Raw genomic sequence first — 22730 nt, 5'->3', positions numbered from 1 at the left:
GGCGGGTCCCGCTCGGGGCTCGGCGGCGTGGAGCAGCCCCGCAGCGCCGCGGGGAATGCCTGCCTCGGCGGCTTGGGAAGACGGAGAGCCGCCCTGTGGGACGCGGAGTTTCGTCCAGGCGGAGCTTGCCGGGGATGCGGGGCGAGGGAAGCGGCGTGCTGAGCGGGAGCGCCACGAGGCCTCTTCAGCGGGGCAGGTGGTGCGCCCGGCTCTCTCCATCAGAGCATGGCTGAGATTCCTGTGTCACTTTTCTGGCTTTAAATAGTGCGGCTGATTCTGGTGAGTCAGGTGCTTGGATCCCGGCCGTGCCTCTCTGCATTCGAAGAGTGGCCCTGAGCAAGTAATTTGTCTCGTGGCGTCTCCCCCTTCCTCTCTTTAAAGTCTCAAAACAATGAGCTTCAAGTTTGTGGTGCCCTAAAGCAGAAAGTAATGTGGTCCTGTGGACTTTGCTGAGTAACTGCACAAGTCCTCTGCTTAGGCAGCCACCTAATTCTTTTCCAAATCCCACCAACCTGCTAGAGTCTGTGACAGTGAGGCCTGTGATACAGCATGTACAATAAGGCACATAATTTAATTGCTTTTAATTAGTAGATTTCCAGTTTTCTGCAGCTAGGCCAGTTCTTGTGCTATGTCAATCTTTGCATATGCATACCTGTCCTCTCTGTTCCCATTGTTATTTTGTATATGTTATTCTCTTTTATTAATTTATCCTTTGAACTATATATTCTTTGCATATTAGACTTATATAATACATTTATCTTTCTTAGCTTTCTTCTTAAGCCTTTCTTCATCTTTTTCCACCATGGTTCCTGAAAAACGGAGAGTTTGGTTTGTGACAGGAATGTCACTAGTGGGAACTTTGTGTATCTTTTCCTCATCCATTAAGTAATACTCCTGAATTACAGCTAACACCTTAAGCTTTTCTTCATCTTTTTCCACCATGGTTCCTGAAAAACGGAGAGTTTGGTTTGTGACAGGAATGTCACTAGTGGGAACTTTGTTAGTCTGTGTATCTTGTCCTCATCCATTAAGTAATACTTCTGAATTACAGCAAATTAAAACCCCGAGAATAATAACACGAATAAGAGATGAATGAGAAGTTCAGTTTATTGCTGCACTATATTTAATATTACTGTTTTATGTAATGAAACAAAACAAAACATGAAGGAACAGTTCTCCACTTTGTCTTCCAGTGTAAGAACCAGGGACCAGCCAAAGAAACTTGAGAGAGGTTTGTTCAGAACTAATGCAAGAACATAGTTCTTCCCACAGTGTGCAGTTAAACTGTGGGACTCCTGGCAACAGGATAGCAGAAGGTAAAGGCTTCTTATGTGCCCAGGAAGCATTTTAAAAAGATGAATGAAAAAGAATGTGTTGAAGGCTACTAAAAGCAAGGCAACATTTCTGGCTGAGGAAATCTCTGAACTGAAAATTGTGGGAAGCTGGGAGAGTGTTCTGGAGGTATTTCTCCTACTCTTCTGTAGGTGACCTTTATTTCTGTGTGTTCCAGGCAGAAACTTGGTTTAACTGCAGGTTTGTCTGACCCAGAATTGCTGTTCTTAAATAAAGATCCTCAACCCATCTTAATTTTTGGCTAGCCTAAATGAGAGCTAACATGAATTACCAGTAAACCTTGTCACCTCTGTGCATGTGCTTGTACACTTTTTAGATCACTTAAAAAATGTTAGCAGTGTCTTTTGTATTTCTCAACTAATCTTCTTTTTCTGTCACCTCAAACTTGTCAGTTTTCCCTTTAAAATGTGAAAGCAAGATCTAGAGGCAAGTACCATTTTCTGAGGTAAAATTACCCGCCTTCTTCAATTAGCACTTTTTTCTGCAGCTTTCCTCTGAGGGTACATGTTGTACTCGTTTTCAACTGCTCCTCTTCATCCTATTTTGCAGAAATTGCTTTAGTTCCTGCTTCTACAGTAATGACACATAATTTTCCATTTCTCCTGAAACAGAAGAATTTTGCAGATCTATGTCTTCCATAGAGTGTAAGCAGCTGTGTCATCATGTAATGCACAGTAATACATCACAGTTGAGATTTCTTCTAGTTTTGAACAACTGGTAGAGCTCATTTCCTTAGCTTTAATTAATGGATGTTCTTTTTTCCTTTTTAGTCTTGCCATTGAGGCACAGCAGCTCATAGTGGCCCTTCACTTCATACTCTCTTTCTCCTGATTAAATGGCCACTATGCTAAGGAGTAATGATTTCTTTAATTGTTATTATTTCTTTTATAATACTTTTTTATTATCTGTAACTTCAAGAACATGATGTCAGGAAAGTTTTATGTATACTGGAAGTGTGTGTTCAAATTCAAATCCTGACCATTGCAGGTGGGGAGTTCTTGAAGAAATTAGATATTAAGAGAACATTATATAAACTTTTGTTTCCTTATGCACTATTAGAGAGAAGAATTATTAGTATACCAAGCAATTGCTTCTCTCAGTGTTTTCCTGATGTATTGTTTGCTCAGCTTTTAGATAAGGAGATGAAACTGCCCTATTCGGACCTTTTAGACCTTGATCTGTCACCACTGTACTCAGTCTTCTCCTGAGCTGGAGACTGTACTTCTGGTCAAAGAAACAACAGGCATGTAAGTCTGGAGCCTGTATAAGACAAATTAATAGAATCTAAGGTAAAGAACAGGACTGTTGGACCCCTGAGTGAATATGGTCTGTGTGGGAAGAATCAACGTGGCCTTTGTGAAAGCAGACTCTGCCTCATACAGCTCTGGATTGCTACGTAGGCTGTGTTGAAGTCTGTGCTTGGTCAGCTTGTTCACCCAGAGAACCTGAGCCAGGGTGTTCACTGCTTTGCCATGTGCTGTCTTCTGAGCTGGAGCTAAATTCAGGAGTCAGAACGTTGCCAGACTCCCACCACTCATCATACACCTCCTGAGGGAAATTGCTGCTGATGGACTGCTCTGCAAGTCATCACCACCACTGTGTACATCTGCCAAGGGCTTGACAAAGCCACATGAGTGTTAGGGAATAGCATAGCTAGTTGCTGGCATCATTAGCTGCATAATCTCCTTGCTGCCATATCTTCAACTCTTGGATGTGCAGTAGGCATCCAGGCCTCTTTTTTTTTTTTTTTTTTTTAACCCCGTTCCTCTTGGCAGTGATAATGAAGCCTTAGGAGCAAAGGCTGTGAGGATACTGTGTATGTTCACTGAGCTACATAGACTTTTTCAAAATAATTCTTCAGAACTTTCATTGTTTGCTATCCTGCACTGTCATATGTAATTCTGGTTATATACCTGACTCTTCCCTGATATCTTGTAGCTCTTTGGTTGGCTTTTCTTTCTTTGGAGCAGAGTGAGCTTTTTATTAAGCCTCCATCTCTTGTGAAACGAAGCAACTTTGGCTGTAGCAGATGTGAATGATTGTCGGTTTGTCAAAGCCTCTTGCATGGTTTGCATGTAAATTCATCTCAAAATGGTTTTTCGGGTACTGAGCATTCTCTAGAAGAGCAGATTTATCAGTCAAAGGATTTAGAGGGGCAGAAGCTGAGAACCAAATGTGTCGGTTCTGACTTGTCCCTGGGTGGTGGAAAGGGGAAAAGGGGATATGTGTCCTTCCAGCATTCCTGCAGTGTGATGGAGATGGTTATGAGTTCCAAAAATAGGTTTTGCCTGCTGAAGGTCAGAGTCCTCTTTCATTAAGCAAGCCAGGCTTGGAGAAAGCCTGGCTGTTGGCAGAAACTACAGATCTTGCTTACAGGCCCTTGCCAATGTGGGTCTGATGTAATTGTGGATTAAGGACACGGGCAGGCTGAGAGGTGGCAGAGTTCTGTGCTGCCCCTCTGTGAGCCGGTGTGGCTGTGGCAAAGTGCGGGCCATGGTGCCTGGTGAGCTCAGCAGAAGGCTTTGCAGTGAGGGTGGGCAGCAGAAATGTTTGCTCTGGGGGACTGCTGCGTCCCCATGGACTTGGGACTCTCTGTCTCAAATACTGATTAAGGCTTCAGAGTGAGGCTGCCAGATGATGTCCCAAGCTGAGCTGCTACGTTAATCAGTGTCAGAGCAGGAGGTCATGTGTGACACAGGCTGGGGTACTAACCTCCTCTCCCAGAGGAGAGAAGTTGTGCACAAGCAGGGTCAGAATTATTGCCCTATTATGGCACAGAGGTCATTCTTAAGTGTGCTGCTGTGCCCTAGATGTGGTGGAACAGCTGGAGCCATCCTGACCTGTCCCCTGGAAGTGGTGAAGACACGTCTGCAGTCATCCCAGCTGGCACTGAGACCTCTGTGCGTCCCAGAGATACAGCTGCCAGGGATGAGTGTGAGGCTGATGAATCCCACCCCACCATCTCCTGGAGTGCTCAAGCTGCTGAGGTGAGTAGGACAGGGCAGTGTGCCTGTTAGCACCAGGGAGGTGATGGTTTGGCCATCAGGGAGGGTGTGGGGGGAGAGAGAAAGAGAGTTGAGCTGAAGCTCTGGAAGCCACAAGTGCAATAGAAAGTTTGATCAGAGCACAGGTATATCTGCCTCTCACTAGTGATCTGTGCTCTGCAGGGCACCTTAGGGTCCTGGGAGAAATTTCTCAGCTAGTGGTTGGATCAGACCCAGAGAGATGGCATTATCAAGAATAGGATGCAATGACTAGTGAAAAGTATCTCTGCCCATGGCAGGGTAGCTGGAACTAGATGATCTTTAAGGTCATTTCCAACCCAAGTAGTTCCATGATTCTATGGCTGAAAGAGAGAGGAGAAGTGATTGGAGAGAAAATGAGAGCAAGGCAGAAAAAGGATAACATGGGAGGTGAGGAGAGGGTGCTGCAAGAAATACTGAAGAGCAAAGAAGGAGGAAGAACAGGAGAGCCCCCAGCTTAGTTATTCTGCTGATTTCTCTATTCATTTCCTTCTGTAGGACCATCCTTGAGAAGGAAGGCAAACGATCCCTGTTCCGAGGTCTGGGTCCAAACCTCGCTGGGGTTGCTCCTTCCCGGTGAGTACTGCTCCATGACAGTGCCTCGTGTTGTACACTTTCTGAGGGACCTGTGTCATAACTGCCACTCCACTTTCTGAAAGCAGTCTGGGCCTTGTGCTCATGTGCCACAGGACCCCTTCACACAGACATCTTCTGGAGCTTCTGATCATAGTGTTAAGATGATTGCTGGGGGCCAGGTGTAAATGCTATCTGGTGTCACGTTAGACAGAGCTGTGATGGGAGTAAGAAAAGTTGGAGTGAGACCACACAGTAGTGTCTGTGCTCTTCATAGAGGAGCTGTAACCTCTTCTGTATCTTTTTCCAATCAGGGCTATATATTTTGCTGCCTATTCTGCTACTAAAGAGAGGCTTAATACTGTCTTGGTACCGGAGTCCAAGGAAGTACACATATTAGCAGCAGCCTGTGCAGGTGAGCCTTTTCTGTCTCAAATCAAAGCCAAGAGGTCCTTCTGTCTGGAAATGCCTCTGTGTTTCATTCTTTCTCCATTGCTGCTCTGAAGTTTTCTCCCTCCACATGTGGAGAAATGAGTTCCTTCAGTAACCACATTGTTTTCTCACTCTTCATTCTTCACAGGCTCATCTCTTGAAGTCTTTTCTTAGCCCTTCAGCTGGTATCATGAGCTCTATTCTGCTGTGAGGGAAAGAAGGCAGTGTGTAATTTAGACCACTCACAGAACCATTTCTCTTGATATATTCTAGTTCTCTAACAAAATCCTCCACTCTTGAAAAATTAGCATTCTGTTTCCTGCCTCTTTGTAACACCCGGGCCTGTAGTAGGGTTTTGTTGGAGGCAGAGGAGCTAATTACCACTAGACAAAGGCTGGAATAGGGGAGGAGGAGAATCAAATAGTCTGCCCTAAATATCTCTTCTCAAGGTCATTCTCAAATTGCAAATGCCTGCAGCTTGCCAAGCAGAGCTCTGAGAGCTGATGGATCAGCACCTCTTCACAAACTGTCAGCGTGATCCTGGCACTCACGGCTGTCTTCCTCTTCTGTTCCCCAGGCATTAGCTCAGCCACACTCACCAACCCCATCTGGCTAGTGAAAACCAGGATGCAGCTGGAAGCCAGGTAAGGCAGGCCGGCAGTGCAGAGCCACTCCATGTCACATCATTATTGGTTTGGGGGTTGGTGTGCAGAGAGAGGTCTGTGATTTCTCATCAGAACATGGCAAGCCATAGGCTGGGCAAGAGGCTTATGGCTGTGTTCTCACCAGCACTGTGGGTCGGGGTGCAGTATGCTGCCCTAACCCTCTCCCTTCTTCCCAGGGTGAAGGGGGAGATGGCCAGCAATGCTCTCCAGTGTGCCATGCATGTGTACCGCACAGAAGGCCTGCGTGGATTTTACCGTGGCATCACTGCCTCCTATGCCGGAGTGTCAGAGACCATCATACACTTTGTCATCTATGAAGCACTGAAAAAAGAGCTGAGAAACAGCCAGCATTCCCATTCCCCATCACTCACACTTCCACCAAACAACAATGATTTCTTCGGACTAATGAGCGCTGCTGCTGTCTCCAAAACATGCGCTACGTGCATTGCATATCCACACGGTGAGTGGGTCCACTCTCCTTGCTTCTGTTCCCCTTGATGGGAGATGCCATGCCTGCAGGATCCACCTGCTAATGTGTGACTTCCCTCCTTGTCTCTGCAGAGGTCATTCGCACGCGGTTGCGAGAGGAGGGGTCGCGGTACCGTTCCTTCACTCAGACTCTGCAGCTCGTGGTCCATGAGGAGGGACCCTTGGCTTTGTACCGGGGGCTGCTGGCGCACCTGATCCGCCAGATCCCAAACGCAGCCATCATGATGGCCACCTATGAACTCATCGTACATTTGGCCTCTTCCACCTTGTAAGCTGTAGCACTTGGCTCAGGCTGCTGTGGAGGTGCAGGGACATCGTGGTCCTGAGACCTGGTCTTTTGCAGGGCTCTCAGAGGTGGTGCTTTTTGTCACAGATCAGATCTGGGTCAGGCATTCTCAGGACACAACGACTATTTTGTGCCAAGTTTTTTGCTCCAATGTGCACAGTGTAGCCTTTTTTTTCCTTCTGGAGACTTGAATTATTCCAGTGCTTCAAGATGTCAGGGCACTGGTTTGACAGTTCCTGTTGTCAACTCCCTTGATGAAACAAAGGCATAGAATTTACTGGGAAGGAGACAAAGCAGAAAAGTGTAAGAGTGTCTCACCCCAGCATGTTCACTTCTTTGGACCCAGTAACAACCATACATGGGCACAGTTGGGCATGAAGACAGGCTGAGAGAAACATCTGAGAGAGCTGCAGGAAGCAGAGATCTTGTGCTGCAACCTTTGCCCTCAGAGGGGCTCTTCCACTCTCACCTACCGCACTGCCTTCTTGCCCTTAAGGAGGATTTCTCAACCTTGGCTGCCAACAAATTGCAGAATTTTCCTGTGGGTCCCTCACATGTTGCAGCCATTGCCCCAAGATGAGTCAGGCAGCTGACAGCCCCTTTTTGTCTTGCAGGGTCTGAAAAACCAGACCAAGTAGATCCAGGGAAGAAGCACAACCTGCTCTGAAACACTGTCCTACCAACTCATGCTGCTGCTGGGCTCACAGCCACGTTGTGGTAGCATCTGTTGTATTTCCATTCCCTCCATGCTCAGCAGAAAGAGGAAGTGCTGGGGCTGTTCTACAAGCTGGAACCCCTGGTATAAAAAGTACTCTATCATACTGATAAAGAAGGCAGATCGTGTGAGAAGATGGATGAAGCTAAGGAGATTTGGCCTGTTTCTGATACACTAAGTGTATGGAAAGAGCCTTATTTATTTTCCTGTGTTCAAGAATTCAATTTGCTGCATGTGCTACATTTGCCTGGGACAGGCTTGAGTGCCTTCTCTTCCTTTGTTGGTCCCTAGCACTGAGTCCTGGGAAGGCTACATTGTGTTTACAGAGCATTTTGATTCTCAGAAAGGCACGCGGGTAGGGTAGTGAGTGATGTGTTTTTCTTGCTTCATCACATATGCTAAAAAATGTAACCCTTCCCCGAGATAAGGTAGTCATTTCAGTAAATACATGCTCTGGACAAGCTCCAGTTTCACATTAAAGGCTACACTACTTCTTTCCCTGGTTGTAGTGAAAAACTGCAGAAGTCCTCAGTGTTTTATTTGAAATCCATTTATTTTAAAATCCACTTTGTTTCCTCATCTTTCTTACCTTCATTCATTTAGTATTAGGAGTATTGACAATTTTACAAAGCGACACAAAGCTGCAGTGGTTTGTTGGTTGTTTTTTTGTTTGTTTTTTTTTTTTTGCATGAAACGAGAATAAACCTCAAATGACAACATTGAAAAAATATACAATATATATATATAATATCTGGGGAGGGGTTGTGAGAAACCCCACTCTGAGCCCTGTGGCTGGCTCTGCCTTTCAGATTTCCATTCTTTCCAACACCTGCATCACAGTTTGAACCGTGCCACCATCATGTGTAAGTGCCCTGACACATGTTTCTGGAGAGCCAGACGGGGGGTCAATAATGTGGGGAATGTCCACAATGAGAACGGCAGAAGATGAAGGAACATGGGAGGCAGAAATGATCAGTGAGGGAGGAGCACATGTGTACACGGTGGGGGAGGAAAGAAGTTGAAAGTAAGACACCTCCTCCTTCCTGCCATATGTTTTGGGGGATCCACTGGGCGGGTGTTTTAAAGCTCCTAGTAGCGGTGAGAGACGTCACTTTTGCCGATGATGTGCCGGTCATTCATGTCACTGCTGTCCGGGGAGTCGGGTGTCTCCGAGTCGGTGCTGTCGTCATCATCCTCCATGCCCTCGCCAGCTCTGCCCTCCACGCTCCCTGCTGCCCTCTCCTGACAGCTCTGGTAGGACTGGGGAGGTGAGATACGGGGTGAGGGAAGGAAGGGTCTGACAAGCCGGCTGCCCGCCCAGCCCCGGCCGCAGGGGCCGCTCCTCACCTCCATGGGGTTGACGATGATGGTGAGGGCCGAGTCGTCCCAGAACATGTCGCTCTCTTTGCCTCCAGTGCTGCTGTGCCCCGACTCAGCGGCCCCAGGGACCTCTTGCCCCATTCCCCGGCGGTGCAGGGAGTGGATGCGCAGGATGCCGAGGACCACCATAAGTGCCAGGAAGCCCACACACACCACGATGATGACAGTGGCAGCACTGGGGACCACTTTGGAGAAAGAAAGCGAGAAGTTGTGTCTAGAGTCCGTCACAGAAACGTGCATTTCCAACCTGACATGCAGGAACTGCTATCCCTGGGCAGAGCCTGGGTTTTTGGTCCATGCAGGAACACAGCCTGACTTCTCTGTGCCCCTGGGCACAGGCAGTTCCTGTGATGTCAGCCTGGCCTGTAGACTCTGCACATCTTAACAGGAACACAGCCTGACTTCTCTGTGCCCCTGGGCACAGGCAGTTCCTGGCCTGTAGACTCTGCACATCTTAGTCTGCAGAATTTGCCAGAATGGGTTGCACCACATAGATCTATATCCTGCTCTTGGGAGGGAGAAATGTGTGCTGGGGACAGCCTCTAAGGGCTCAAGGATGATTTTCATAGAGTGTGATTTCTGTGCAAGCAGTAGAGAAAGCAAGAAGCCAAAAGATGCCTTCACTACACATGGAGCAGATGTGAATGCTATGATGGACTTCTGACTAGTGCTGTGGCAAAAGTCTGGCTTCTCCATAGGAGAAAACCTGAAATTCATCTAAGAACCCTTAGCCCAGCTCCTACATGTTTGTTTTATGCCTGTAGACTGACCCTCAACTCCCCAGATAACCACCTTCCCTGCAAAATCTATCTAGGCCCTCCACAAATTTGTTTGTATGGTTCTGTGCAAGGGACAAAATTGCTGCTGCCATCAGGCAGAGCTGGGGAAGGGAGAGGCAAAGGCTGGCAAATGCACAGGCTGCACCTGCAGTGCTAGTTGCAGGACTGGAACAGCTTGGGATCAGCTACTTTGGAAGCTGCAGCAAAAGCTAGCTCAAAGGTGCCTTGTTTGTTCCCTACTACAGGGGACCAAAATGTCTGTAACAAGTCCCAGAGCTTTCACAGCCCAGAAGGAACCGATTGGAGTGTGGTCACGCCTGAGGCACAGGGCTACCAGCACAGACAAACATCTAGTATAGCTTTCAGGCCTCTCTCTCTGTTTCGGGGGCAAGAATTCTCCTCTTTTCTTGTCTGTGTGGTGCCATCTCCTGTATTTTCCTGCTTTGCTGACCACCACCTACTCCCATTTCTTTCTTTAGAGCAGTGTCAGTCTTGACTCACTTTTCTCTCCTGCTGTTGAAGCTTCTCTCTGAAATTACTTTACACAAGCCCACAAAGCACCTTTGCAAGGTGCATGAATGAAGTCAGCTTACAGTTACTCTTTTTAGACCCTCTGAGGTGTAGAATTCAGTCTGCTTCTACATCAAGAAGATAATATCCCACAAGAGGATTGTTGCAGCGTGCTCTAAAATACAATCTGACAAAGACTGCAGTCCACTGGCTAACGACGAGTGGAACAGGACAATATAATGAGAATAATGATAATGAGTGCAGAGAGGAATCCTCCACAATAGATTCTGCCAGGATATCAGAAAATGAGCATCCCGATCTAAAGGAATAAACCCAAAAGATAGTGTTACATACTTGGGTTGTTGTGGGTGCTTGCCAAACTGTGCCCAGACAGCTCTGCGGGTAAATGATGGCCTCGGTGCACAAACTGCTGGGAGCTCAGAATGTGGTTAGGATGAGCAGCTCGGTTCATGTTGTGCAGAACATTCACCTGCAGAAAGACCAGAGTGAGGGGACTCAACCCTGTGCCCATGGCACAATCTATGCATTCCCATGCACCATGTCCCGCCCACGCTTGCAGCAGAATCTCTGTGTGCACGTATCAGTCTCATACCTCGACAGTGAACTCATTGCTGGAGTAGCGTCCGTTCATCTCAGTGCAGGACAGGTGAAACTTCCTTTCATAGAGGGCAGCACCGTGGTTGATGTGGTAGGAGACCTGGCGTAGGATCTCCTCATAAACCGCAATGCTCTCCACGCCTGAGACAGGAAGAGAGGGGTGGGGTGAGGAAGCTCCTGCTCCAAAGTCACCTGGCATCCTAACCCTGCAGCAGCTAGAGACTAAAGAGGGATCCAAGGCAATGCTGGGTTCGTTAATTTTGGGAAGGGCTCAGAGATGGAGCTGGCTGTGGAGGACCTGATGGAATCCCTGCTTGCATCGCTAAAACAAGTGGAAGGGAAGGAAGGATTGAGAGCAACAGCCCTGTTACGTTCTGGAGAGTACAAAAGTGTTGTACCAGTCCACAAGTTGTGGGATATGTTGTCCCTGTCATGTCATGCAAAATGCTAGTGACACCTGAGAACACCAAACCCCAAGGAGTAAGTCAGGAGGAATGATACAAGTCTGGGTAAGAGCTGACACCAGCACTTTGTGCTAGAGGAAAAGCCACCTCCCCAAGGAAATTATTATATCTCAGTGTCACAAATACACCAACACATCCTAAGGTCAAGTGCTTCTCCCAGTGATGCCTGACAGTCGGTGACAGGCACAGCTAGACAGCTGTGACCATGGGGAGGACGTACCTGTGATGGTCAGGTAGGCAGAGGTGTTAGCGAGCTCCAGGCCCCGCTGCTGCAGCAGTGCCCCATCCAGGAGCAGGTACTCCCTCTCTGGGTCCAAGTCATCTCCTACCAATGAGATCTCGCAGCCATCCAGGTTGTGCACAATCTCATCTGACATTCGTGTGTCTGTCACTGAGATGCAAACAGAAAGGAGATATGGCCAGAAAGCCAGACAGCCATCAGAGAAGGAAGGATTTACTCAGAGGGGAACCTGCTTACCTAAGAGTGCTCACATCATATGTAATTACTTCTCCTTCTCCACCTAGCACTGACCTTAAGTAAAATCACTGTCAGTCTAATTACTTGTTTCAGGATGGTTCTAATGACATTATCTATGCACATAATAAAGTCACTTTATTTTGGAACAACATACTATTATCAGTCTGGTTCATGATAACACATCTTGGCTGTAAGGACTTTGTTGACAATGACAGTGTGCAAATTAGGAACAACACTCACACATTCCCAGGCCCTGCACACTTTTGAAAGCTTTTCCCTGTCTCACACTGTTGGTTACCATGGTTGAGATCTTATCTTCTTTAAAATGGCAACCACATTCAATAACTAACTGCTTTCAGTAGGATTGAGAACAATCTGCTCTTAAGTCAAGGAACTCATCATTGTATGAGGAAAGGCAAAGCTTCTGAACAGAAAAATAGGAGCAAAAAATCCTATTACCAGAAAAGATATGAAAGAAGTGAATGGACACATAGAGCACAGACTGCAGAGAAATTATCCGAGCATGATGGACAGAAATTGAAGAACAGGATACTGTAGGGTGTTAGGAAACTGACTGGGATTTCACAGGAAAAAGTGAGGCAGGAAGAGAAGAAAGGGAGCAAGAAGTAAGAAAGAAAGCAGGAGAGAAGGAAGTAGGATGAGACTAAGTAAGTGCAGGAGTATAGGGAGTAACAGGCAGGATATCCATCCAGCAGTGGATTCAATAAGGGAAATGTAGGTAAAATGTAAAAGGGATTAGGAATGAGCAGCCTGGGAAAGAATTAGGAGAGAGTGAGGCAAAGGAATTGAGTAGATAGAAAAAGTACAAGGAGGAGCAGAAAGGGATAAGAGCCGATTAGCCTACATATTGACAGACAATGTGCCTTGCTTCTAAATTTGTAAACTCTCGCTTTAGGGTGTCATTACAGGGGCTCTACACACTCTGCAGGACCGCAACTCTTGTCTCTTAAACCTTGCCCTGTACTCCACTCACCGGTACCGTGCCAGTTCTCATCCTTCTTGGCCTCCACCTGGTGAGAAATAGAGCACGTGATCTGGAGGTTGGGGAACAGGGGAATTCCTTCCGGAGCCTCAAAGTCTGAGGCAGGATGAGCAAAGTGGGCATTGCCACTCAGCAGGATCTGGGGGGCATCAGGCTGTAGCACCACAACATAGCCTTCCACATCAGGAATGGAGACACAGGACTCCTCACTGAAACACCTGAAGGAGAGCAGTAAAAAACATCAGTTGCCCCAGGCTTCCAACAACAACATAAAAGATCACCTCCTGCCCATCACTTCCAGGGAAGGGAATATCCTTTTTCCAACAGTCTTCCTAAAGCTTCCCTACAGCCTGCTGAGCAAGGCAGGGACGTGTGGTAGGAGTGACACCACTGGGATCTGGTGATTTGGTCACATCGACAAACACAGAGAAAATTAAAACCAGTCCACATGTCTGGAACACTGAGAGTGCAGGCAGAAGTTCTGCATAGGCACTAGGAACCAGTGCTACAGTATCCATTTGGATATTAAATAATTTATCATTTATTTTCAGGAAGATTTTTACCCATTTTGAGACCATCTTAAAATACAATTATTTTAAAACACAAAGTGAGTCAGTGCAGCTTTAGTCAAAAGAAAGGCAACCCTCTTGCTGATGTGAGCCAGAGGTGCTGGTTTGCCCACTCACTTGACAGCAGTGGTGAGCCTGAGTGGCCGGACCCCAGGGGTAGCAAAGCGCAGTGAATTCATGTAAGCCACGTGCTGGATGGCGTGGTTGAAGGTTTCCACATCATCACCCTCCAAGGTGAGCAGGGACTGAGAGGGGTTCACATGAACCTAGAGGTGGAAGAAAAGAAAATACTCATGGCTGCTTGGCAAGTGACAGGAATCCAGGCTGAGAGAGACACATAGGAGGAAGGTGGGGAGCTGTCTGAGGTGGGGGAGCAGGCAAAGTCCTGGGAAGCAAGGCTGGGGAGGAGAGTGGAGGAGACCCATGCAAGCTGGGCAGATGGGCATACCTTCATCCCTTTGCCCAGACTGTCGAAGTCACTGTAATCAAGCCCCTCACGGCAGGCATACAGGCATTCAATAACCTCCCGGCTCTCCAAGCTACCAGGGCGCACAGTGAAGCCAGCCAAGTAACCATGGAAGTAGTGGTGTATCGACAGAGGATCTCCTGAGGGAAACATGGGAGGTGGAGGGTGTGAGAGACATGGCGAGGAAGAGAGCAAAACCACAGAAGCAACAGTGTGAGGGCCATGCAGAGGTAAGAGAACACAGAGGGATACAGAGCAGGGCATGGGGCATGGAAAAGCCCAAACAACAAAAACAACAATGTGAGGGACATACAGATTTAAAGGGAGGTGGAGAGGGACAGAGGATTGAACAGGACATGGAAAAGCAAAGACAACAAGAAGACAGGGGATGCTGAAGAAAGAAGACGAAACATTTTGAAATTCCAGATGGGGGAAAGTGAGAAAAACAGACCAACAAAAAGACAAGGGCAGTGAACGGTGGGTAGCATAGAGAAGTTTCTGTCAAACTGCTGAATGCCAGATGGAAACAATTTCTTGTCCCCTTCTCTCTCTGCTTCCTGTGAGGGCTTGTAAAAGAAACTACACATTCCACAGATAGTTAGGGATGAGGTGACATCTCCTGATGTCTCTAATGGCTATTGTGTTCTTCAGAGACCAGCTTTAATGATCAGGCATGAGTACTCTTTATCCACACAAAAAGCATACTCCAACTCTCAAAGCGGGCTGCAGTCCTTCCATCAGCCTTTTCATGCTCCACAGGTACCAAGGTATCAAGGACCAATCTGCCAAATAAGGGGCTTCCTCCCACGGTGGAGGGAGGTGGCAGGACAGGACTGGGGAAGCTGCATGAGGAAGGCACCATGCAAGAAGTGATAGTCATGCACAGTCAAGAGGGGAAGAGATCCATCTTCTTTCTTTTCCCTACCTTGCACAGAGTCAGTGGAGTTCTCGCTTCCTTTGGTTTTCTCTTTGGTTTTCTCTTCTGCAAAAGGAGAACGCCTGGATGAGCAATAAGGCATTGGAAGATGGTAGTTACAGGGTCAGGCAAGTATCTCTACAAGGGCCAGTCCCCAAGAACAGCTCTGTGCCAGGCAGTGCACCCTGCAGCCCTAGAGGCAGCACGTCACAGATGGCAGAGGGCAGAGTTTCTCTCATGAAGCCGATAGTGAGATTGTAGGATCAGTAACTGACTTAAGGGATAAACTATAGTGTTTGCAGTTTTTCAATCCTTTCCCAATGTCATCTACTTTGGGAATTTGCCATGTTCACCATCACCTATGTTCTCAACATCCCTTACAGACTCAGATAGATCCAGGAGAGGGTCCCAAGCTGATCTATATTGCTTGTCTGCAAAATGCCAATCAAGAGAACATAGAGCTGTGGGAACATCTCTGACCTTAGAGAAGGAGCAGTACAGCAAAGATTTGATCTTGCTAGAAATTTCTGCTGGAGTGAAGGCAAGCAGTAGGAAAATTCCTTTAGTTCTGTACTGTTTCAGTCTAGCAGGAAACCTGAAGAATCTGAGAAGTGCAGCCTTGCATCTCCATAGAACAGGTTTTAATCTAGTAGTGGCCTAACTTTGTTCCTAACCTGATTTTTGTCTTTCAACCCAATTCCTGTACAGAAGGATTTATGACTTTTTCACATAAACCCTCAAGACAGAGAAATCCCCATCAACACAATCAGCAGCATAAATAGTACTGCCTGCTTTCTGGTGAAAGGCTTTGATATAAAAAATGCCAGTGCCTGAATGAGGTTCAGAGTTTCAACTCTCCCCTGCCTGAATATTGGCTATCCATTGCATATTCTATGGCTGTTGTCCAGGAAGCTGCTAGTGACACTGTCCCCTGAGCTGTTACTACCTTGGTCCACGAGGAAGGAAGGAGCCACACTAGCCTTGGTGCCAAGCAGGCAAGATGGCCACAGGGTGACTTGCATCATTCAATAGTGCGTGGTGTCTCTTTCACCTCTGCTGCGTCTCCTCCACCCCTTTGTTCCCTCATGGGAAGAGCACGGCGCGGGGAGCGCGCACTCACCGGCCCAGCAGGCCCCGATCATGAGGGAAGGCTCCGGCCGCGGCGGGTGGATGAGGCCGTTGTCGTGGATCAGGGCGGGGTCGTAGGAGACGCCATCCACGTACAGCGTCACCGTGGGGAACTCCAGGTTGAGGGCGTAATGGTGCCACTCGTCGTCGCAGACCTGCGGCAGACAGCAGAGCACGGCATCAGCAAAGGGCAGAAGGAGAAAGGACGCGGGGAGAGTGCAAATTCTTCCTCACCTGCTCAAGCTTCCAGAGGAATTTCACAGGCCTTGCGCTTTCCAACAACGGCCAGTAGAGGAAAGAAATCCGGCAGCCATGCACAGCCAGAGAGTAGTGCGAGTAGCCATCCTCTGCCAGGGACAAGCACAGGGAGCTGGGTGTCACACTCCAAGCAGTCCCAGAACCCAGAAGCCCACGCTGCCATGCATGACTGGCTCTCAGCACCGTGTGCTCAAAGGAGGCTTGAGCGCTCCAAGGAAGAGGGACACCTAAAGAAGCTGTATTCCTAAGGAGGAACCCCTGCCCCAGTCCTGCTTTGGAACATTCACCCCTGCAGGGACAATCCCTTCTAAGGAGTTAAGAGGCAGGGGGCAGAAGTGTCACCACCCCGGGAGAAGTCTCACCGCTCCGCACTGTACTGCAGATCACCGTCTCCTCTTCCCGCCTGCCTTTGCTGGGCACCACGGCATGCTTCATCCACAAGGACAGGGTGAAGTGGTCACTCAGCCCCTCGTGGCCATTCGGTCCATTCAGCACAGGCACCTGGGCAGCCTGGCTGCCATTGAACCAGTAGATGAGGCTGCTGTCCTGACTGTAGTGCACCGAGAGCCGTGCCGTCCAGTTTGCTGTGGGGCTAGGCACTGGCAGCAGGTCGATCTCTCCTGAGGCAGCACCTGCCAAGAAGGGAGGAAGTCAGGAATGTTGGCATGGGAGAATAAGGAGCCTGAGAAATGGGGATCAGATGAAGTGGGCACTGGAAGCCTCACTGTAATGTCTCAGTGCACAGGGAGATGAGGAGTTGCCTAAAGGCCTTCTCCTATCTGGAGAAGAATGGTGACTTTCTGTTCAGCACTGAGGGAAGTCCCATACACTCTGCAGACTGGGACAATACACATAAATCTCTGGATTCCCAGCAAGGAAAGCACAGATAGTCCCTTATAAAACTAGAAAGTTGTGGAAGTGTTCAGTGACAGGCTGAATGAGACTCTTGAACAACCTAACCTTGTGAAAGGTGTCCCTGTCTCTGGCAGGGATGTTGGAACTAGAGGATCTTAAAGGTTCCTTCCAGTCCAAACCATTCCATGATTCCATGAGATATGGGCAGGAACACCCGTTGCCCCTCAGTGGAACACACAAGCTCAGTGTCCTCCCACCCCAGTGACCACAGCAGATGTGAGGAATGTGTTCCCCGGCACGTCTGCTGTGTGAGGGGCAGGGTGCTGTGCCACAGCCTCCCTCAGCCCAGGAAAGAACCAATTCACCACAGAGTTTGCGCAGAGACTTCTCCGAGTAGTTATCCCGGTCGCAGCCCTTGGCCACGTGGTTTGTCTGCAGCTCCACCGTGGCCTGGATGTTCCACAGCGGCTCATCACAGGTCTCCAGGTGAATGGTGGGGAAGAGCGCCAGGCTGCCTGCACCAGGGGTGTACTCAATCCTCTTGTTCCAGCCTAATGGACAGCAGTGAAAGTGAGAGATTAGCATCTGCCAAGGACACGGGGCCAGAACACCTGGCATGCACACAAGCGGTATCTACGGATTAGTCCAAATTTTTGGCCCTTTCTACATCGGAAACACAGCTTTAGGCAGCTGGCATCAATGCATGCAAAGATTTCCTAGAATCACAGAGTCCAAGGTCCCAGCTTCTACAGCTAATACTGGTGTATCATCACTCTGTGGTTGGTCAGCCTCTCTTATCAGGCAGAGCAGGTGTTTAGCTGCGTTGATTTCCCCTTAATTCTAATTGACTAAGGTGAACCTGCAGGAACACACCACCACTGGAAAAGACAAATATCTTCCAGAAGAGCAGCCCCAAAAACAATCTTTGCTGAATACCGTCTATGAGCCTTATCAAACACATGGCAGCTCACAGTAATCCAAGAAATTATTTTCCAGTGTTAGAATTTACCTTTCAGTGGCTTTGCAACACAGACTTAGACATCTGCTGTGTCCCCAATGAAGATGGGCTGGTGCCAGGACTGAACCATATATATGAGCCCACAAATTTATATGTGTGTATACAAACATTCGTGATGAGCAGGACTGAGTAGTAGCTGAGCAAAAACAAAGAGAAGATATAAATGTGTTTGGAGGTTTCATACCCTGCCAGCTGGGCTTGCAGGTGGGTTTCACCTGGATTTCCACTTCAGCATCATCAGAAGCCCTCTTCTTTCCACAGTCATAGGCTGTCACCGTGAATTTGTAGACACGATCTGCACTGTACTGCAGCTTCTCCGTGTTCTCGATGTTCCCTGGTTTGCAAAACAAAGAGATCAAGGTAGAGGACAGGCAGTGTCCTCAAAGACGTTCCTTCTAAAAATCACTCATATCTTTGATCAATGACAAAAACAACCAAAAAAGAGTTGAGTCACTCTGCCCAGTGTCACTTTGTAACAAGTGATAGCATCCCACAAAATGGATGCTGCTGCTCTCACCAGGATAGATCAGCAGCGGTGGAAAATTTATACAGCACAGCTCTGCCTTCAAATGGGGCTGGCAGAGAAGGAGCAGAGCAGGAGACCAGGAGCGATGTGCACATGGTGGGTGAGGGTCCTTACCATCGTTGTCAATGAGGAAGGGGATGTTGGGGGTCAGGATCTCATAGTAGCAGATCTGGCTGTACTGCGGTGAGCAGTCCCCGTCGATGGCCTCCACACGCAAGATGCGGTCGTAGAGCTTCCCCTCCGTCACCGCCACGCGATACAGCTTCTCCACAAAGACGGGAGCAAACTCATTCACATCGTTCACTCGGACGTGCACTGTGGCCCTGGTGCAGAGAGGCATCAATAAGAACTGATGGGCTGATTACGAGCCATGCACCACCTAAACTTCAGAGTAAGCCATTCTTTTAAAGTGCACCACTCTGATTTCCAGCTGTCAAAAGCAAGGACAAGGAAAGACACCTTGATTTCAGTGCAACAGTGCTGTCACACGGGTGCTTGGACAATGGTTTCCAACCACTCAGAAAGAGCAAAAGTAATAATAATGCAATCTGGACCTCCTACCTATATGCAGCAATGTAAAACACCACTTTTCAAAGCTGCTGTCAAAGAGCCCTCCTTCCTGCATTCACTCACGTGACAGTCAGTGAACATTTCCCTTTGGATCTTCTCAGCATGCTGAGTTACAATGTCATGGCTAGAGAAAAACACTTCTGGCCAAAGGAAGTGTTTCCACAGCAACTTTCCTTCGCATTTTTGTCACAGATCACATTTTGCAGCATGCAGCAATGTCTGCATGAACTTACTTGTGTGATTTTTTGGTATTTGCTCCATCAGGTCCCTCTCCACAGTCATAGGCCTGGATGGTAAATGTGTGCTCCTTATGCGCTTCACAGTCCACTGGTTCCTTGGCCCGGATCAGCCCCTCTCCTGTAGCTTTGTCCAGGATCACAGCTTCAAAAGGTACCCCTGACCCATGGATCCTGAAGCCACAGATTTCTCCTGGTACACACAAAAACAGAGAGGAAGGGGACAAAGAAAATTACTGAGGAGAGCACATTACATCCCTTTCTTTCCTTTCTCATATTTTCTTCCTTTCTAACTTACACTTTCCATTTTCCCCCATTATCATCCTTCATTTTGAGCAGTTTTTTCTCCCTAGGATTTCCTCCTGCTATCCCTTACAGCCATTAATGGTGCAGATTGCCATCTACTGGAGAATACTCCCACGGCAAGGAGTCCTGACCAGCATCAGGAAAGATTGAAGGTTACAAGGCTCAAGCTACATTCATTAGTGCTACACAGTCCTGGGGGAGCACCTTATTTCTCCTCCGCATCCCTCAGGGAGGCAAAACGGGCCATGTACTGCAGATAGCCAGAGCATGAAGATCCACGATGGCTCATCCACCCACACACGCAGGATGCGCAGAGTACCGCAGGGAACTGCAGAGAGGGTCACCTAAACCCTAAAATTCAGCTCACAGGGACCACGTTTACTCTCCCAAAGCTGGGGAAGAATGTGTGAGGAAACTCCAGGCGTGGCCTAAGCAAGCACTAGGAATACAACCACCGATAGCCTGGACAGTTGTTCGGGGATTTGTGCTCACTGTGAGGGGATGTAGCACTGCCAAGGAAGTGTGCCCTACCAGCTTTCTCCAGGGCTCACAGACTCAGCACTGTGCATGTGATCTTTGGAAATAGCAGAACTGCGTCAAAAAGTAGCTGGCTCCACCCTCAGTTCCTCTCCCTAAGGAAACAGCTCACAGCATCCTAAATCAAGCTGTGCCCAAATTGCCTCCAGACTTCACTAGGGACCTCCTCCGGAACATGGTTTGGAGGTGATTGTTTCCTGAAGAGAGGTAGGATCCAGCACAGTGATGAATGTCACTGTGTCCCTGCCTCTCCCTACGTCTCTCCCTGCCTTCCACCCTTGCCAGAGCTGTTCCCCACCTACCTGCATAGCGCAGTGGGGCATCTTTGTCCAGAGCAAACAGCGGTGGGTTGAGCAGGACGGTGTTGTCGTTCTCCATGACGATGCCCTGGTACTCGGCTTCAATCCATGGCTTGTGCTTGTTTGCTGAGGCAGATTTGGGGTAAGGGATTGGAGGACAGGAATGTATTAGCTACCAATTGCAGATTCAGTAGGAAAAGAGAAGAATTTCATCCCCTAGCAAGTAACAACCAACCCTCACCACCTTCTTCTCTAGAAATAAAGACGTCTAAAATAAGCTGGGAGAAAAAAAGTTATCTTTATTTAGTCCTACTCATGGGAGACTTCCTCAGAAACAATGTGTTCCTTCTTGTGTCCTCATTACAGTCTTATTAGAAATAGGTGGAGAGTCACCTGGGTGCCCAGAAAAGCTGGAGCAGCTAAAAAAAAAGTGAACTCAAGAGGCAGAAGTAGCCTCAGCTTGGAGACAAATTCCAAATACTAAATCCTTCAGTTCAATGAAGTCATAATGGAAGGATCTTCTCTTGGGGTATTCCCAGGGGACAATGCAGCCATTATCACTTGTGCCTTGCACCCTCTAGACTAAGGCCCAGGACCTACACAGACATGCCCAGGTACACCTTCAGTCAGCCATCCTGGGCACATAACAACCTATTCTGAGAGCCCCTTGCTCTTTCCTTCCCCACTCCATGGTGAGCACCATATTCCTTTGGGCCCTCCTTGCTAATCCCGTTGGCTGGAGCCCAGCCAGGCTTGGCATGGAGGCAGCAGCCAGCAGGAGGCTCTGAAAAATGTCACAGGCCCAGAAATAGCAAATTAATCTTTATCACACAAGCTCCGGGGCAGGGAAAGGGAGAAAAAAAGGGGCTGGGGGGAGGGAAGGGGAGGGGAGAGAGAAAAAAAATCATTACAAATTACAAACCCCTCCCCCATGCCCACTCCCTGCCAAATGGGCCTCAGAGATTATATTACATGGCCTAGTTACAACCCCCATTCCCAGATAATCCCCCACTCTCCCACCCCCTGGAGACCAAGATTTATTACAACCCAGCAACACTTTGAGCACAGCATGGCTCGGAGCTGGTGGGGAGTAGGATACAGAGCCATTCCCCTCAAGGGCACTACTTCCAATATGTTGAATCCACCCTCTGCAGCACAGTGTCCTCTGAAAGGCCACACTGGCTTGGCCTCATGTGTTGGCTCAAAAGGGGCAGCATCCTGTGCAACCAAGCACTTGTGCATTTCAGGGCAGGGGGTGCTGCCAGGGGTGGCCGGGGGGCCAGCAGGCAGGGTGACAGGTCAGCCAGGGGATGTCCCAGCAGGGCAGAGCGGGCAGATCCAGCCTGGTGTGGCAGCGAAGAGCGTGGGCTGGCACTTCTCCACCAGCGTATTGATTGGGATTATAAAGCATTGCGTAGGAAATCCAGAGCAACATCCATCCTGCTCAGTATGCAGGTGGAATCCTCCCTGTGTGCAAGTGCCCGCGTCTCCCCCTGCCCGCCCATTGTCCCCTCTGGATTCCATTCTGCTCCGGCTCTATCCATGCGCCACACCACCGAGGTGGGGATCCAGAGCTATAAATGCCAAATGTGCCCTGTTGCTGGGGTAACAAGCTGATGGTACAGAGATAAATCCTTTGCTGCATCCACCTGCAACTTGGGAATCACCAATCTGATTTCTCGGGAAATGAGTTGTTGGAGAATAGAGAAACAATTTAGGAATATTTTTAGGATACAGACTCCTACCAGGATACAGACTCCTACCAGCTTCAAGAAAGCTCCCGTCAATCTAATATAATTCGCCAAAGGTGGGTAGATGTTTCCGAGTGCAAATTCACAAAGGAAAGGGAGAATCCAGAGCGTGAGGGGCCTTTCCTTGCCACAGAGCCCCATGGAAGCAGAGCAGAACAAACAAATGCCGGCTGCCGGTGGGTGCCAGCGGAGCGCCCGCCGCCGCCCGGGACCGCGCCCGCGGCGCTCCGCCGCTCACCTTTGTTGGAGGAGCTGCCGGGCAGCGCGGCGCACAGGCAGAGCAGCGGGAGGAGCACGGCGGCGCGGGGCCCCTGCCAATGTCAGGGTACACACAGCTCTGCAGCACACCCGCCCTGTAGCCCTGACTCCTCCAAGGCACGGGAAGCACCCTAAGGTGTCACATTCCCCGATGAGCCCAGAGTCCCTCAAATGTTTACAGATTTTCCCACCCTGTCAGATTACCAACACACTGACTCCCCTTGGATGAATGTCTCAGGCTTGTCTCTAGAGCCACAGATCTAGGAACC

The 22730-nt window shown here is 48.7% G+C and overlaps 2 protein-coding genes across 3 annotated transcripts; one reads left to right on the top strand and one right to left on the bottom strand.

The window, feature by feature from the left end:
* The first annotated feature begins 42 nt into the window (after positions 1-42).
* On the top strand, positions 43-8052 carry LOC120506473 (solute carrier family 25 member 33-like). 2 transcript variants are annotated; one of them, XM_039718090.1, is made up of 7 exons: positions 43-279; positions 4164-4340; positions 4875-4952; positions 5264-5364; positions 5959-6025; positions 6223-6506; positions 6608-8052. In XM_039718090.1, the coding sequence occupies exons 2-7, from the start codon at positions 4282-4284 to the stop codon at positions 6805-6807; spliced, it is 789 nt and encodes a 262-aa protein (XP_039574024.1). In that variant the 5' UTR covers positions 43-279; positions 4164-4281; the 3' UTR covers positions 6808-8052. The 2 variants fall into 2 exon arrangements, with proteins under 2 accessions (XP_039574024.1, XP_039574023.1); XM_039718089.1 differs by lacking the exon at positions 43-279 and having other exon boundaries at positions 4108-4340.
* An 18-nt stretch (positions 8053-8070) lies between these two features.
* CLSTN3 (calsyntenin 3) lies at positions 8071-22508 on the bottom strand. The gene is made up of 18 exons (XM_039718072.1): positions 22442-22508; positions 20456-20578; positions 19308-19503; positions 18619-18827; positions 18163-18312; positions 17326-17511; positions 16468-16737; positions 16082-16194; positions 15840-16002; positions 14729-14785; positions 13786-13943; positions 13455-13603; positions 12760-12986; positions 11508-11678; positions 10819-10964; positions 10560-10695; positions 8884-9101; positions 8071-8796 (listed from the first exon to the last, which is right to left on the bottom strand). The coding sequence occupies exons 2-18, from the start codon at positions 20529-20531 to the stop codon at positions 8626-8628; spliced, it is 2796 nt and encodes a 931-aa protein (XP_039574006.1). The 5' UTR covers positions 20532-20578; positions 22442-22508; the 3' UTR covers positions 8071-8625.
* Between the last annotated feature and the right edge of the window lie 222 nt (positions 22509-22730).

Source organism: Passer montanus, unplaced genomic scaffold (genome assembly GCF_014805655.1).
Source record: "Passer montanus isolate IOZ18808 unplaced genomic scaffold, ASM1480565v1 scaffold39, whole genome shotgun sequence".
NCBI classification, from domain to species: Eukaryota; Metazoa; Chordata; class Aves; order Passeriformes; family Passeridae; genus Passer; species Passer montanus.
Note: the sequence above shows the minus strand (reverse complement) of the source record. Positions and strands in the feature narration are given on the sequence as shown.